The sequence below is a fragment of the Dermochelys coriacea genome, chromosome 6 (assembly GCF_009764565.3).
Source record: "Dermochelys coriacea isolate rDerCor1 chromosome 6, rDerCor1.pri.v4, whole genome shotgun sequence".
NCBI lineage: Eukaryota > Metazoa > Chordata > Testudines > Dermochelyidae > Dermochelys > Dermochelys coriacea.
The window spans coordinates 45939388-45954107 of NC_050073.1; the positions used below are offsets into that span (position 1 = coordinate 45939388).

General features: G+C 38.8%; 1 protein-coding gene across 7 annotated transcripts in view; it reads right to left on the reverse strand.

Annotated features, from left to right (window-relative positions):
* Positions 1-14720, reverse strand: part of FBXO3 (F-box protein 3) — an 87046-nt gene that overhangs the window by 54660 nt on the left and 17666 nt on the right. For 4 of the 7 annotated variants that reach the window (XR_006282011.1, XM_038406981.2, XM_043516452.1 and 1 more), the window contains 7 exons: positions 14371-14485; positions 11586-11790; positions 8565-8610; positions 5461-5545; positions 3517-3639; positions 2899-3014; positions 1587-1777 (listed from right to left, as the gene is read on the reverse strand). Coding sequence is in view for 6 of the 7 variants with exons in the window: in XM_038406981.2 (XP_038262909.1) it covers positions 1587-1777; positions 2899-3014; positions 3517-3639; positions 5461-5545; positions 8565-8610; positions 11586-11790; positions 14371-14485 (881 nt within the window). In the remaining variant the exon portion in view is untranslated. The other 3 variants (XM_043516450.1, XM_043516451.1, XM_038406982.2) reach the window with 3 other exon arrangements.

Genomic DNA, 14720 nt, shown 5'->3' on the forward strand with positions numbered 1-14720 from the left:
CCTAATCACATCACTTGAGTGCCATATTCCTCTTTAGCATTGCCCTGCCCAGGGATTTCAGTGTAATTAGCAGCTTCATTTCCCCTCTTATGGAATCGGTTGACTCTGGGCTCTTTTTGCTTATTTGTCAATGCAGTTTTGTTTTGCTGCTCTGCATTTTGCAAGGCCTTCTGCTTCCTTTGAGTGTTTAACTACAGGGCCTGAAAAACATTAAACACCCTAAATTCCATCTGAACTACCTAGACATAGAACAGTTTACAAATTTTATCAAGTCCATTTACACTTACGTCAAAACAAGCTAAGAAAACTACCCAGATTGACCAGCTGATTCCAAACCTTAAAAATAGATAATCATTCAACAGAACAGCAATTTATTAAATTTTTGGAGTTGATGCAGGAGTTACTGGGCGAAATTCCATGGCCTACGTTGTGCAGGGTAGGCTAGATGAACATTACGGTCCCTTTTGACCTTAAAATCAATCAGCTTAAAAGGCCTGTTTAGCACATGTATGGAAACTTCTCTCCTATCAAGAAAAGCAGAGATACTCTTCTGATGTAGAAGGCAGCAAATTACAATCAGGTCACACACCAAGACAGAAAGAGCTCAAATATGTAACAATTTAGATTTATAAATAAGCGTGTATCCATCCAATTTCACAGTTACAAAGGTGTCAATGTCACAAGTTACAACATAAAACTAAGTCACATGCAGAACAAAACTCTGTTCTCCCTCTAAAGCCAACACTACAATAGCCTGCATAAATGGATGTGCCTGGAAGCATGCCCCGAAAGTCCACAGACGAACTATTTCAGACCCCTGGGCTAGAATGCGCAGGTAGAAGCCATTTCAGAATAGCAGACCCCCTCATGGACGAATTACTAGTTTACTCTCATTGTCAAGATGATTGAAGTTCAGCGTCTCCGTCCACTGAAACTGTAACAGAGTGGAGGGGGCAAGGTGGCCCATCAAACAGGAAGGACCCAATCCATTTAGGGATTCATGGATAAAAATTAAACATTTTAGCTTCAAGCCATCTTTGATTCAAAATGCATATTATAACTCCAGTGACATATGCTGCACCTGACAAGCATGTGCTGCTTGACAGACCACTACTCCACTCAAATTTTTGGATTGACTAAGTAAAGCCCCACATGGAGTGTATGCAGTAATCCAAGCATAAGGTGACATTAACATTTAATCATAAATGATAGTTAGATTCAGTTAATCTATTTTGTTATATTCTCTTGGCTACACAATCACCCCAAAGAACTCAGAGGAATTCAAATTAGGGGACAGGATTTCAGGGGGAGGCGGGGTGGAGGAGACGTCTCTCTCTATATCTATCTCCAGATTTTGTAATTGTTGTTCTTGTCCTTCCCTCTTGTAGGGAATTGTCTACATTATACTAAGAAATAAAATAAAATTATAAAACTGGAAAAAAGTATCATGATTATGGAGTCTGGTAAGACCTTTATCTAGAGAACGTACACTATTCTATCAGAGCTAATTTCATTCATGTTTTCTGCAAAAAGGTTAGGGATAAAAGCCGAGCACAAATGACAATACCAACTGTATCTCAGCTTACCATGCGTGCTGTAGACACCTTGAATGTTGGGCATACCATATGAAATCTGGGAATTATGACGTTAAAGAACTTGTCCTTATAGTAGAGACAATGGAAGGTATAGTACCCTTCCATGTATCCTGAAGTAGTGGAGAAGGTAGTACAGCTGGTATATTCATAAACTCGACCTGGGCTGATTATTGGAAATTCTCCTGCAGATACAAAAAACAACAAAGAACCATTGGGAGTTTTGAAGTATAAATAGTGTATACTTTCCTCTTGCAATATAATCAATTTCTATAGACATTAAGTTCAGTTAGAGTTCTGCTGGAATACACAGCTAGTAACAAAAGTTTAAGTGCTTCTGTAACTGTAATATACGAATAAAAGGGAAAAAAAAGAGGTAAGCTTGTTGTAACAAATCCTGTTTTAATGAACATTCTAGTGTCTAGTATCAGAGGGGTAGCCATGTTAGTCTGTAAAAGCGCAAAAAGTCCTGTGGCACCTTATAGACTAAGATGTATTGGAGCATAAGCTTTCGTGGGTGAATACCCACTTGGTCGGATGCATGTCATTCTAGTGACTAAGTTATCTTTGCATCACTTTCAGTCACAAGTGAATAGCAGGTTTTTAGAGAATATTGTTCACTAAATCAGAAGTGCCTAACTTGCTGAACAGGACTCACTATAACAAGCTCAAAGGACAAGAATGCCCAAACAACATGTGTGTGGGGGGGGTGTCTTTAAAAACAAAAGAAAAACAAAAACAAACCCGAACTATTGCTACAAATCATTTCTAAATACAAAAAAAAAAAAAACTTAAGTCTTCTGACATGCACTTATGCTGTTAACCCTAATACATAGATAAAAACCGATGGCATTAGAGACTTCAGGATTATTAATATTTATTTGTATCAAAGTACTTAGGAGCCCCAGTCATGGACCAGGACCCCAATGTGCTAGGTGCTGTACAAAAAGACAATTCCAGTTCCAAAGAGCTTACAATCTAAGTAATTCAAAAATCTTTAAATGGTTTGACTACTTATACTAATATTGACTACTGTATATTAATATACAAATTTGCCCAACAATTTAAAATAGTTAACCAAAAATTATATTCCTTAGATCTTTTAAAATTGAAGTGAATGTTTAACTCTTTCACTTACTCACAATGCAATATGAGAAAGTGGAACAGAATGCATGTTTGCTAAGAGAAGAGAATAGCCACCATCTTGCATCATTCCTGAGAATGGCTCCGCCAGAAGTTACAGAATTTTCACATCAGTGGAATGCTCTGAAAGCAAAAATGAAACTCAAACTCTCAATTTACATACCAACGACTCCAGGACCCTGAACTTCTTCTACGTCACCTTTGGCATTGGTTATTCTCCAGTACCGACTGTCCAACTGACAAGCCTTTTCAGGAAGAGCATCTTTGGACATCTCAATTCTATGAGCCAAATCAAATATATTTTTTGCATAGAAATGAATTACTTACGTGTCTAAAAACCACCATAAAATATTTAAAATACTATTTCTATACTCCCTAAGTGGTATGTTCTAGTGACCTGAATACAGACACAAGTAGGAACACCAGAGCACTAATTCCAGCTTTATTATTCCTCTTAATTACCTATTTCTCCTTAACTCATGACAAATATTGTGACAAATGTTTCACGTTTGCAAAGAGATATGTGCTATATATTTAGTGAAAAGAAACTCCTCAATAAAGTACAAGATGACCCATTCCAAGTTTTAAAATAGTCAATTGATTTAAAACTATATTAAAATAAATATATTGCATGCTGTACACCAAGCCCCATATGTATACGATATCTAAATTTCACCATACTTCTGAGTACTGTGCATACACATGCAACAGTCATGAGGCTTGAACTCCAGACAGAAGACTCTCCCGTTATCAGGAAAAGGAGCCCATTTGATATGCTCACCTGATTCTGTAAGTGAAGAAGTAATGAGGTGGATGTACAGAACTGAGTTCAGGTAGAAAAGACGTGGAGACTGAAACAGTAATATCTCCTGTTGTGGCCACACACTCCTTATCATGAACATACCTGTGCAACATACAAAAGAAATTTCCAACTCTTTATTATGACGTAATCCAATTTCATGGGTTCAATACAGATGCTAAAAGGATATTTTTGAAGAATAAGTTTCCATGCTATACTAATAGCATTTGAATAATTAAACCCAAAATGAAAAAAAATTAGTTATTGTGTGCAACTATTAGCCCTAAATGAAACTAGACATTTTTTTAGTCTGTGAATGCACTAGTACAACAGTGCAATGCTTGCCTTAAACTATGAAGGCAGACTTTAGAAATGTCTTCATGCAATTCTTCATATTCGGTTGTGTACAAATCTATTTTGGAGATACAAAATTTAGTTCTTACAGCATCCCATTAATCTTAAAACGGGCTATTATATACCAGTGGCTTTCAACCTTTCCAGACTACTGTACCCCTTTTGAGAGTCTGATTTGTCTTGCATAACCCCAAGTTTCACCTCACTTAGAAATACAAAAAAGCATCACAGCGCACTATTATTGGGAAAAAAAATCACTTTCATTTTTACCACATAATTATAAAATAAATCAATTAGAAAATAAATATTGTACTTACATTTCAGTGTATAGCATATAATATAGAGCAGCGGTCACACCCCCTTTTACCCCCAACCGTGTGCACACCCACCCTCTGCCCCACTCCAGGAGCTCGACTGTGACTCCGTGGGGGGGGGGGGGCGCGCCACAGATAAAGGTAAGGGGGCCAAAGCTGGGGACACAGCTGGGGGTGGGGCTGTGGTCAGGGGCCAAGGTGTGTGTGGGGGGGTGGGCAGGAGTGGAGCCACGCCAAGGATGGGGCCGTCGCTAGGAGCCGGAGACGCTGCTGGGAGCATGACTGCAACACAGTGGGGGGCAGGGAGGGGATGAGTGGCGCTCCCTCCCCACCCCTGTGGAGGCTGGCCTAGGTCCCACCATGCACCACCCTCCACCCCCAGACCTTTCTCCACAGCCCCCTAGGGAGGCATGCCCCACACTTCCGGAACCTCTGATATAGAGCACTATAAACAAGTCATTATCCATATGAAATTTTAGTTTGTACTGACTGCTTCTTTGTTTTTTTTATGTAGCCTGTGGTAAAACTAGGCAAATATCTAGATGAGTTAATATACCCCCTTATGAGTACTCCTGGTTGAGAACTACTGTTATACACAACCAAGATAAAAACAAACATCTAGAGAAGTGCACTTGGAGCTTCAAGGTAAATCCATCTCCATCCATCTTGTTTGTTTAGAGTATCATAATACATGTATTCAATACAATATTTGAATGAATGGTAGAAAGACCATATCACTGAAAGAATCCCTTATTTAAAATAGCTAATGTCATTTGTTTACCAGTTTTGTTGTAGCTGTTTTGGCCTCAGGATATTAGAGACAAGGTGGGTGAGGTAATATTTTATGGGACCAACTTCTGTTGGTGGGAGACAAGCTTTTGAGCTATGCAGAACTGCTCTTCAATAAACTCCTACACGATATGCAGATGTATCTTTCTCACTAGCCCTCTCATTTTGCATCTCAAGTTCTAGGCAGGTGGATAGATTAGAGCTGGTATTAATTACAGTCCCTTCAGTGTGATGCTACTAGTTCTAATATTCCTGGTAACAAAATTAGTTTTGGATTAGTTTAAGCCTTTTGATTCTGCAGCTATATCTGTTGTATATACACTACATCTCTCTTTCTCCATCCCCACCCATTAACCCTCATGCCACACATCCACACCCAGCTGTGAGGAAAAAAAAATCATCATTTAAAAAAAAGATTGTTTTTCTCTGCCTTGTAATTATGCTGCACTACAGATCAAAGTCACAATACCTGAAAATCTGGTCCCTGATGATGGGATAGCCACCTGTTACGACATTGTTTACATAAGATGTGAACCATTCCAAATAAGAAGTACCTAGATGCCAAAGAGGGAAAGTTTTACAAGAGCAGGTACTCTTATAATTAAGCCAGTTACAATATTAACTTTCTTTTTAACATAGGCAATATAAAAGCTCGTAGGCCTTAATATAAACAATTCCCAGACCTCTGTAGCTGAGTAACTCATTCCTTATCCTACTCTATTCAAAACACTAAACTCTGCTTTTGCTGGGAACTGAATTGTGGCTTAAATGGTTTGCTTGTCATCCTCCACTCACTGTTTCACAGCTAAAATGAGACTGTATACTTTTCAGGCCAGGAACCATGGCTTTCTATTTACATTGTGAAGTACCTCGCCCAATTCTGGATGCTTTTATACTTCAACTGCCTTTTAGACCTTTACTGGTACTGCTATGATTTAAGGAGGCGATGTTGGCTTTACAAGTAATGCAATTACTATACCTATTTCGTAGGCACTATACTCCACACTTAATCCAATATTCTATTTGCTAGGACCTACAAGCTTGGTTTTGTTTTGTAGGTATCTGATTATATATTATATATATATAGGTAAGGTATTAAAGTTTCTAAGAAATCTAGAAAATTTTGTAAGTTTCTGTGCTCCCAAGAACAAAGCTGGAAAGTAGGGTAGAAGAATGTGCAATATGCACACCGTTACCACCACAAGCTCGGAGCTCTGGGATTTATAGGTTACCCAATATAGAAACTGAGATTTCCAAAAACCTGCAGTCATCACTTTGAGAGCAGCTGGATTTATCAGGATCAGTAGAAAATTCATTATTGGGCAGATTCAACCTTGACAGAATCCCTTTAATGAACAAAGTCCTCAAAGACAAGACATTATCCTCTATAAGTGAAATAAGCTATAGGTAATTCAATTAATTCAAGGAACATATTATGGGTTTTAGTAAAGGAAGATCAATAGTTCTTTAATTTTTGGTTTATATTATTGATGTGAAATATGTTTATTTTTAAGTTAATGATTTAACAACATTCCATTTCTCCCAAGCTACACAGGGTTCCTATGGCACAAAGCAATAATTAACATAATTTACTCATCTCTTGTTCCTAATTTTGCCTTAAAAAGCCATTTAATTATTTGTACTGTCCTGCCATCTTTGGGGCTCCTCTGTTGCTTAGAAGTCTCCAATAATTTCTCTTCTCCATTTTCCTTCTTCTATCACCCATCCAATCATCTTCAATATTTTGTCTTGGCCTTGAAATGCTAGAGTTTGGGGTGCACACTGGCTGTACTGCTTCACTCTGCAGTTTGAACACTTGGTTTTTAGATGAAAGTAGGAAATACTTAGTAGATTAATCTTCTCATCTATATGGAATAGGTTGTGCCAGCATACTGGTACACAAAACTGGAAGTCATTATTTCCATAAGGACAAGTAATAATTAACACTAGATCACTGCAGTCATCTCCCTCACAAATTGCAAATAATTAGAATAGTACTTTGAACTTCTACAACCCCTTTCATCTGAAGATTTCAAAGCACAAGACAGTAAACCTCACTCTTGTGAGGAAGAAGACAGTGATTTCATCACCCAGCACTGCAATACAGCTACCTCTGGGGTGGAATAAGCGACGGGTTTTCCAATACACAGCCACTGCAAATCCAAAATTGCAGGACTAGAAAGTCTTAGTAAGAGTTTCTCTCTTCTCCTTTTACCCACAAGTGAAAGCATTATGGCATGGCCCAGTGGGGCTGTTACTCATCATTGGTATTGCAATAGAAACAACCTGTGATGCAGGTTAGCATAGATTATGCATATTAATGGAAGTCTAAATTAAGGCACTGTTTTCACTTAACAGGAAAGCAGTTCAGTTAGTTGAAGGCTTCCATATAGCTAGCCCTATCAAATTCACAGTCCATATTGGTCAATTTCATGATCATAGGGTTTTTTAAAAACTTGTAAATTTCATGATTCATGGGGGCCCAGCTGTGAAGGCAGAACTGCTGCCAGCAGCAGTGCAGAAGTAAGGATGGCATGGTATAGTATTGCCACCCTTACTTCTGCGCTGCTGCTGATGAGGCGCTGCCTTCAGAACTGGATGCAACTTCCAGCAGCTTCTGCTCTCCGGCCATCCAACTCTGAAGGCAGTGCAGAAGTAAGGGTGGCAATACAACAATCCCTCTATAATAACCTTGTGACATCCCCCCAATCCCCTTTTGGGTCAGGACCTGTAGTTTGAGAAACGCTGGTCTCCTGTGAAATCTGTATAGTAGGGTAAAAGTACACAAAAGAGTAGATTTCACAGGGGAGACCAGATTTCACGGTCCGTATTTTTCATGGCCACGAATTTGGTAAGGTCCTATCAATAGCCTTCAGTAGAAAAGGGGGGTGGGGGTGAGGAAGATGAGAGAAACTTCCTACTACAGTCCAAGCCCATAGTCAACAGAACATCACAAGGATTATATAGTCATCAAGTAATGACTCTGAAATCTTCCTCTCTCCTCCTCTATGCAGTTAGAGAGAGAACCTGAAAAATCCATGAACATTTTCCTTTTCAGGTATGGTTACATTTAGAAGAATGTTTCACTGGGAGGCACAATATATACTGAACCTGTGATATGGTTGCAAAGGCTACTAAAAAATCCTTCTCCCAGGCTACAGGTTCATGGTGTTTTTGAACCACCTGTCTCCGACAGCTCTTCTGATGGTTACCCTAAAAGGTGGCTACATATTTTGTCAGACTGACCAGTGTGTTGAATAACTCAAAAACAGAGGTGTGACTGACAAGCATTAATAGGGAAATAAAACTGTTTTAGAATTTATTTCAGTTAATTATTCAAGTCCCAATACCAGTTATAGGTTTCTCAGCAGTAATACATGTACAAGTTTAGTGCTTACTCTGTGAAGGTCAAAATGTTCTGCACATGTACTAACCAGCTCACAGCATATGTTTATTATTAATATATGCAACTTAAGACAGAATGAAATGGTTAGATATACTGACATCTCTAAACAAGGTATTTTTTGCATGAATCCCCCCTCCCCGCACACACACACTTCAACATGCTCTTACCTGTAATGAACATATCAATAGCAGATGGATTACGGGCCATCTGATCCTAGAAAAGGAACAAAAATTAAGTGTGTATACTGAAAAGCAGACTGACATTTTTTCTTGACATCCTAAATACCAGAATATTTTCCTAGCATTATCTAGGCCCAAATCTAGCTTCTTCAACAGAGCATCCAAATCCCACAATCAGATGTTCAAACCAGTATTTAAGACACAAATGTTTGTCCCATGTGTCTATGTGCCAAGTTGAGCATTCAAACACACAATCTGGACATTTCGCTAAGGTGATCACATCTGAAAATTAGACTTCATGCATCATTTAAAAAAAAAAGAAGCCTTAGAATAATCTGAAAACTAACTCCGCCTCATTTTTAGAACTCCCATCTTTACATTCCTTCCTACCAAAGGGTCTGTATTGTCTCCAGAGGAACAAAATATTAACATTTAAATGCTTTCAATTTCTCATAATATAGTCCAGGCAAAATAGACATTTAGCATAACAAAGGTATACAAGATTTTTTTTTCCAATTCCCCCCCCCCCCCCCATCAACATCAGGTGACTAGAACTCCCATTGCTACACATGAGGAAAATAACTAGGAATCCAACAGGGTAAGGTTCTATACTAAAGTCCGTTACTTGAGAGTTCCAAGCTTCCAGCATCTTTCTTTAGGAATTTGTGCTGAACGCCCTGGACAGCTAGAATTAGGTCAGTAGTTTCAACAACTGCTTTTCAAGGGGTTTTAGCTTAATTTCAATTCAAAATTAAGAGTCAGACTGTAGCCAAGGTATCTGTTGTTGTTGCTTGTCATTACAGTTTTACTGTGATGCCAAGTAATATGTACTGCAATAATTTTACTACAGTGAGAATAATGAAGAATAATTTAATCTTGCTTTTGAGCGTTTCAGACTTAAACTTGGTGTATATTTTCTAAACTGTGCATTTTAAAAACAATACACAACCTGACCAGGTAGGAAGTTGTAACAGAAATATATTAAAAGTTAGCTTGTAATTGCTACTGCTGTGAACTCAACCTGGAATAGGGAAGTCAAGCCGAATTCACTCTGTGCATTTTCCACAGATAGTACTAAACTCCAGTTGTAGATTTTGTAAATAAAATTTTATTGGTGACAGTGGACAAGCTGCATTGGCTCAGCAATGCTAACTAGAGTAGAAAAAAATATATTTTTATCAATAAAATAGAACACAGATAGCAGATCCACTTATTAAAGAGAGAATAATTTAACAATCCCTTTACTGACTATACTTGCACTTTAATCCGTGAAAGAGACAAAGCTGTTCAGGAATTGAGGGCTTGAATCCCTCCCACACACTAATGAGACTGAGGGCTTGTCTACCCTACAGCGCAGGGTCGATTTAAGATACACAACTTCAGCTACGTGAATAGCATAGCTAAAGTCTACGTACTCAGATCTACTTACTGCGGTAAGTCGACAGCTGATGCTCTCCCGTCGACTCCGCTTGCACTTCTAGTTCTGGTGGAGTACCAGAGTCGACGGGAGAGCATGCAGTGGTCGATTTACCACGTGATAAATCGACCCCCACACTGGATCGATCACTGGCCGCCGATCTGGCGGGTAGTGTAGACAAGCCCTATAGGAGTAAACTCCACTGAAAAAAATCAATGGAATTATACCGGTGCAAGTGAACAACCAGACTCAGATATTAGGGTGTTGCTATCGCTGTAGTATCTGAAACAATTTTATAAAGCTTTAATAAGATTTAAAAATTGTTTTTCTGTTCTTTCACTGTAGAGTAAGCATTGTATATTTTCCAAAAAGATCATACCCCATTTTTTCTTTGTTTTGCTCTTTCTAGAAAAGAAACTAAGTCACTGCTAAATCCAAAGGCCCCCACCATGCAAAACAAAGCTTAATGAAAAAGTCTGACTTGCTGAAACAGACTGGGACAAATTCATGGCTGTCATAATTCTACCAAATTAAAGAGATTAGAGCAGCAATAATTTTGACCCATTATGTCTTAAAATCTGCATAGAAGTTGGCTACAATCATTACTACTGGGGGAATTCTGCACCAAAAAAATCAGAATTCTATGCACATTTTAAAATTCTGCAAAATTCTACAAATTTTATTTGTAGGAATAACACTACATAAATCACAAGTTTCAATTATTTTGGTAATTTATTTTAAATACTTGTCAGCAAGTATGTCTAACAATACAGACACACAAAAATTTGCCCAGGAGTAGAGAGTTAAAGAAACCCCTATGACAACCCAGTTCCTGTTTCTCTGCCCCTTCCCCTTCCCAGAGCCCAGTCAAGGGGGCAGACACCCGAAACCTCCCCCCCACGAAGCCCAACTGTGGGGCCCCCCACACCACAGCCAATACAACCAACCTCTTCCTCCTCAGAGCCCAACCACACCATGCCCCCCATCAGCTCAGTTACCCCACCTCACCCCCAGCTGCAGGGTCCCCCCGAGAGTCCAGGGATCCAGAGGGAGAAACAGCCTGATGCTCCACCTCATGTTTGCACACAGCTTCCTGCACTCTGCCCTCTCCTTCCCTCAGGGCATGCTAGGAACTGCAGCTGCTAGGAACCCTCTAGCTCTCTCCCCCACTCCCCACAGCAGCGTCTTCTATGTGCAAGCTGGGCTCTGCCGAGTCCACTGACCCTTAGCAGAGGCTAGCAGTACTGCAGCCCACTTCTTGGGGGGTGGGGGGGGGGCAGAATTCTGCATGCAAGTTAATTTCTGCAAAATTCCAACTTGCGCAGTGGCACAGAATTCCCCCGGGAGTAACTGCATTACACACTAAGGTCACTGTCGTGTTAAATATTCTTCTTGGGTAATTTTGGTGTACACCTGAGGGCAACTCAAAGACGGCATTATTTTTATTTACCAGTTAAAAAGCTCAGTCATAGTATAAAGAGCACACACTCATTAAACTGTGCATACTATATATTCCACTTCTTATAACATGCAAAGGACAAATGCCAGTTTTTTCAAAAAGATACATTTATAAACAAACATTTCTTCCTTACTGGACATTGGTAGAAGATCTCATATTTATTACGACCCTCCACACACTCCAGTGCCATGTACTGACTCAGGCCAGTGTGAATGCAAAAAGTGAGAGGAAGACATTGTTTCAAACCAAGACGCTGTTGAAATCCTCCAGCTGCTGTGTCAATATCCAATAAATCCTCAGAACGATAGTGATTGGATAGTGCCATACTTCCCATCAACCTTAAAAGGAACAATAAGAACAAAAATAGAAACAATGAATACTTGATTAACAATGCAAAGATAGCTTTTACCTTTTACTCAGTGCATAACTCCTCATTCTAAGGTCTAACTCTGCCATCACTACTAGGCATAAAAAAACCCAACTTATACCCACAGAAGCCTGAATTTTAATATTTTCTACAGAATCAGGTCTTCAATTCATAACACCAGCCTTACTGATTTTTTTTTTTGGGGGGGGGGGGTTTAACAAATATTGTCTTGCTCATTTTCCATGCTTAGCACAGGAAGAAAGGGGGCTCTTGGCCATTCTGGTGACTGCCAATTGCCTCACAAGTTAAAGCAGCCTCAGGCCATCTGTTCACCATTGAAATAGCATAATAGGGCAGCTTCACAAGGCAGAAACTGGGACTATATTTTGCACTTCAAGTTTTGCATCAACTCCTTTCAGTACTAAAAGGAATATTTATGAATACTTAGTTTCTGTAGAAATTGTCAACTTTAGTAACAAATATTTGACAAGACACATTCTGTTACCTAGATTAATTCTCAAAATGAGTTGAGACTGAAGCCAGATGTAAAAAGTTAATAAAATTAAACAACTCTGCTCATCCCTTAAGAATAGTTACGTAAACAAGTCAGCAATTATTTTAACAGATACATATTTATGGATCTAGACTTAGGGTTTACATAGCCTTGAAAATTGTTCAGTTACATTTGGAAGGAAAAGAAAACCCCCATGAAGCATGCTTCTCTTTTTCATCAGTAGAACCTGTGAAAAATATTTCACATTGAGCTGGCCAATCTGCCATAGATTATAAACGCACACTAAATCCAAAAAGGCAGACACCTGAAATAACCATGAAAACTGATATGTAGTGTGTTAAACACCACAAAATTTTGCAGATTGCAGCATTCTGATTATTGTTTTCTGGCACAATTTGATTGACATCCTGCAGTAGCTCTTTACGTACAAATATTTCCAATACAGTTGGGCTGGTGAATGATGTGTTTGTTGGAAGACATTGGAAAGAGTTTTAATTCTAATGCAATGTAACTGGTGGGGGGAAAGGAGGGAAAATCACACAGTGCCTAGTTCAAGTTATCTGTATTAGAGCTAAGAACAAAATAAAACAAAGAAGTCAAGAGAGCTTCCAGACTTTTAGCTTGCTTTAAAAAAAACAAGCAAAAAAAAAAAAAAAACCAGGAAAAGGGTTGATAGGATAAAAAAGTAAACTGTCTCAGCATGAAGCCCTAGTTACTCCAAAGCATTGCAAAAGCAGGACACTCTTTTTGTGGCAGGTAAACAGCTTTGGAAATTTCTGAAGTGTAACAAACACTGATCAGATCCTTCAAGAAATGGTTTTATGTCTTTCACTATTTTCTCTCAAAATGTGCAGTTTGGATACATTAGTAATATTAAGCCAGGATTTAATAGGCCTTGAGGGTCATACTAAGATAGCATTTCCAGAAGTTAACACCATTTTCTGACCAATTCCATTACATCAGTGCTTGGCACTTGGCTTTTTTGTTAAATCACTTACTTGCCCACAGAGGGGAGATTTTCAAAGGGGAACAAGGCACGTCACTCCCATTGCCTAATTCCCTTTTGAAAATCTCTTCTAGAATACCTACTTGTAAAAGGTTCAAGTCATCCTCAGGAATATGCAGAATTGACTGGTTACTTCTTACACGCCTGGAGCTAGGGTTGGGGGTAAAAGATACCAAAAAAGGCTCCGGCTGCCACCCAGTGAGAAGTTAGAGGTGTCACAAATACACCTCAGATCCCCATCATTTTCTATCAACATACCATTCTTGGCAGTATTTCTACCACTCATATTACTTTCCCTCAAATACAGCCCAGTGTGCTAAACATGAGAAGCTTGAAGGTGCACTGTTTCTGTGTCGGGACAATATGCAATAATGTTTCATCACTTGCTTAGGACATCAAGAACTGTCAGTTTTACATTTCAGGGAAACGTCCTCTTTTCAGTAATAAGGAAAATTTAAAAAAATATTTCTATTTTGTAGGGTGCAAAATTTCTATTCTATCCTTTTGCTTTTCCAGTGGTCCCACCTCTCCCACTTAAGACTATTCTTGGATTGCCAGGTCTGGAAATTAGTTCTCTGACCATTTTATCACATTTTGCAAATTCTGGTACAAAATAGGCTAATTATGCCCTCGATTACAACACAGAGCATACAAAGTAACTCTGTAAACATTGGTGTAATTGAAGGACGTAAATATCCAGGGCTAAAATTTTGCTGATTATCAAAGGTAAAACTTTCAAAAAGCATTAAAGTCCCATTTTCAAAAGTGACTTGGGCATTTAGAAGCCTAGCTCCATTGGCAAGGCACTTAGATGCCTAGGTCCCACTGCTAAGGCACTGCTAACAGTGGGACATAGGTTCTTGTGAAGATTTTACCCAAATAACATAATAGCTAACTTCTGTACTGTATATAATATTTTGGATAGCCTGCTTAGTAGACATTCCAATTCTCACTCCATGTCTCAGTTTAACTAAACTGGCCACCATGAAGAAAAAGAAATAATCAAATTGATAGCAGGTTTAACTCCTTACCCAGGAACAACTAGTTTCTGTCCATTATGAATACGAAATGAACATCGATAATCATCAGGGAGTTTGCAACCTATTTGTGCTTCCACAGCATCTAGGTCTTCCTCCTGCACACTATCTGCAAACACATTAAAAACAATTATTTTTTTAGGTGGTAGCTTCAGACAACAGAAACAAGAGCTATCGCTTCAGAAATTATCTCAATAAATTGCTTAAAGTACTTGCCTTTGTATAAATCCCTCTTAAAATTCAATTGGATAATGCCTGACAAAAATTGGTGGATCTCTTAAGACAACTAGAGACAAATGATGCTTTCATTTACACAGTTACAACCCTTTTGGCTTCAATGCAAC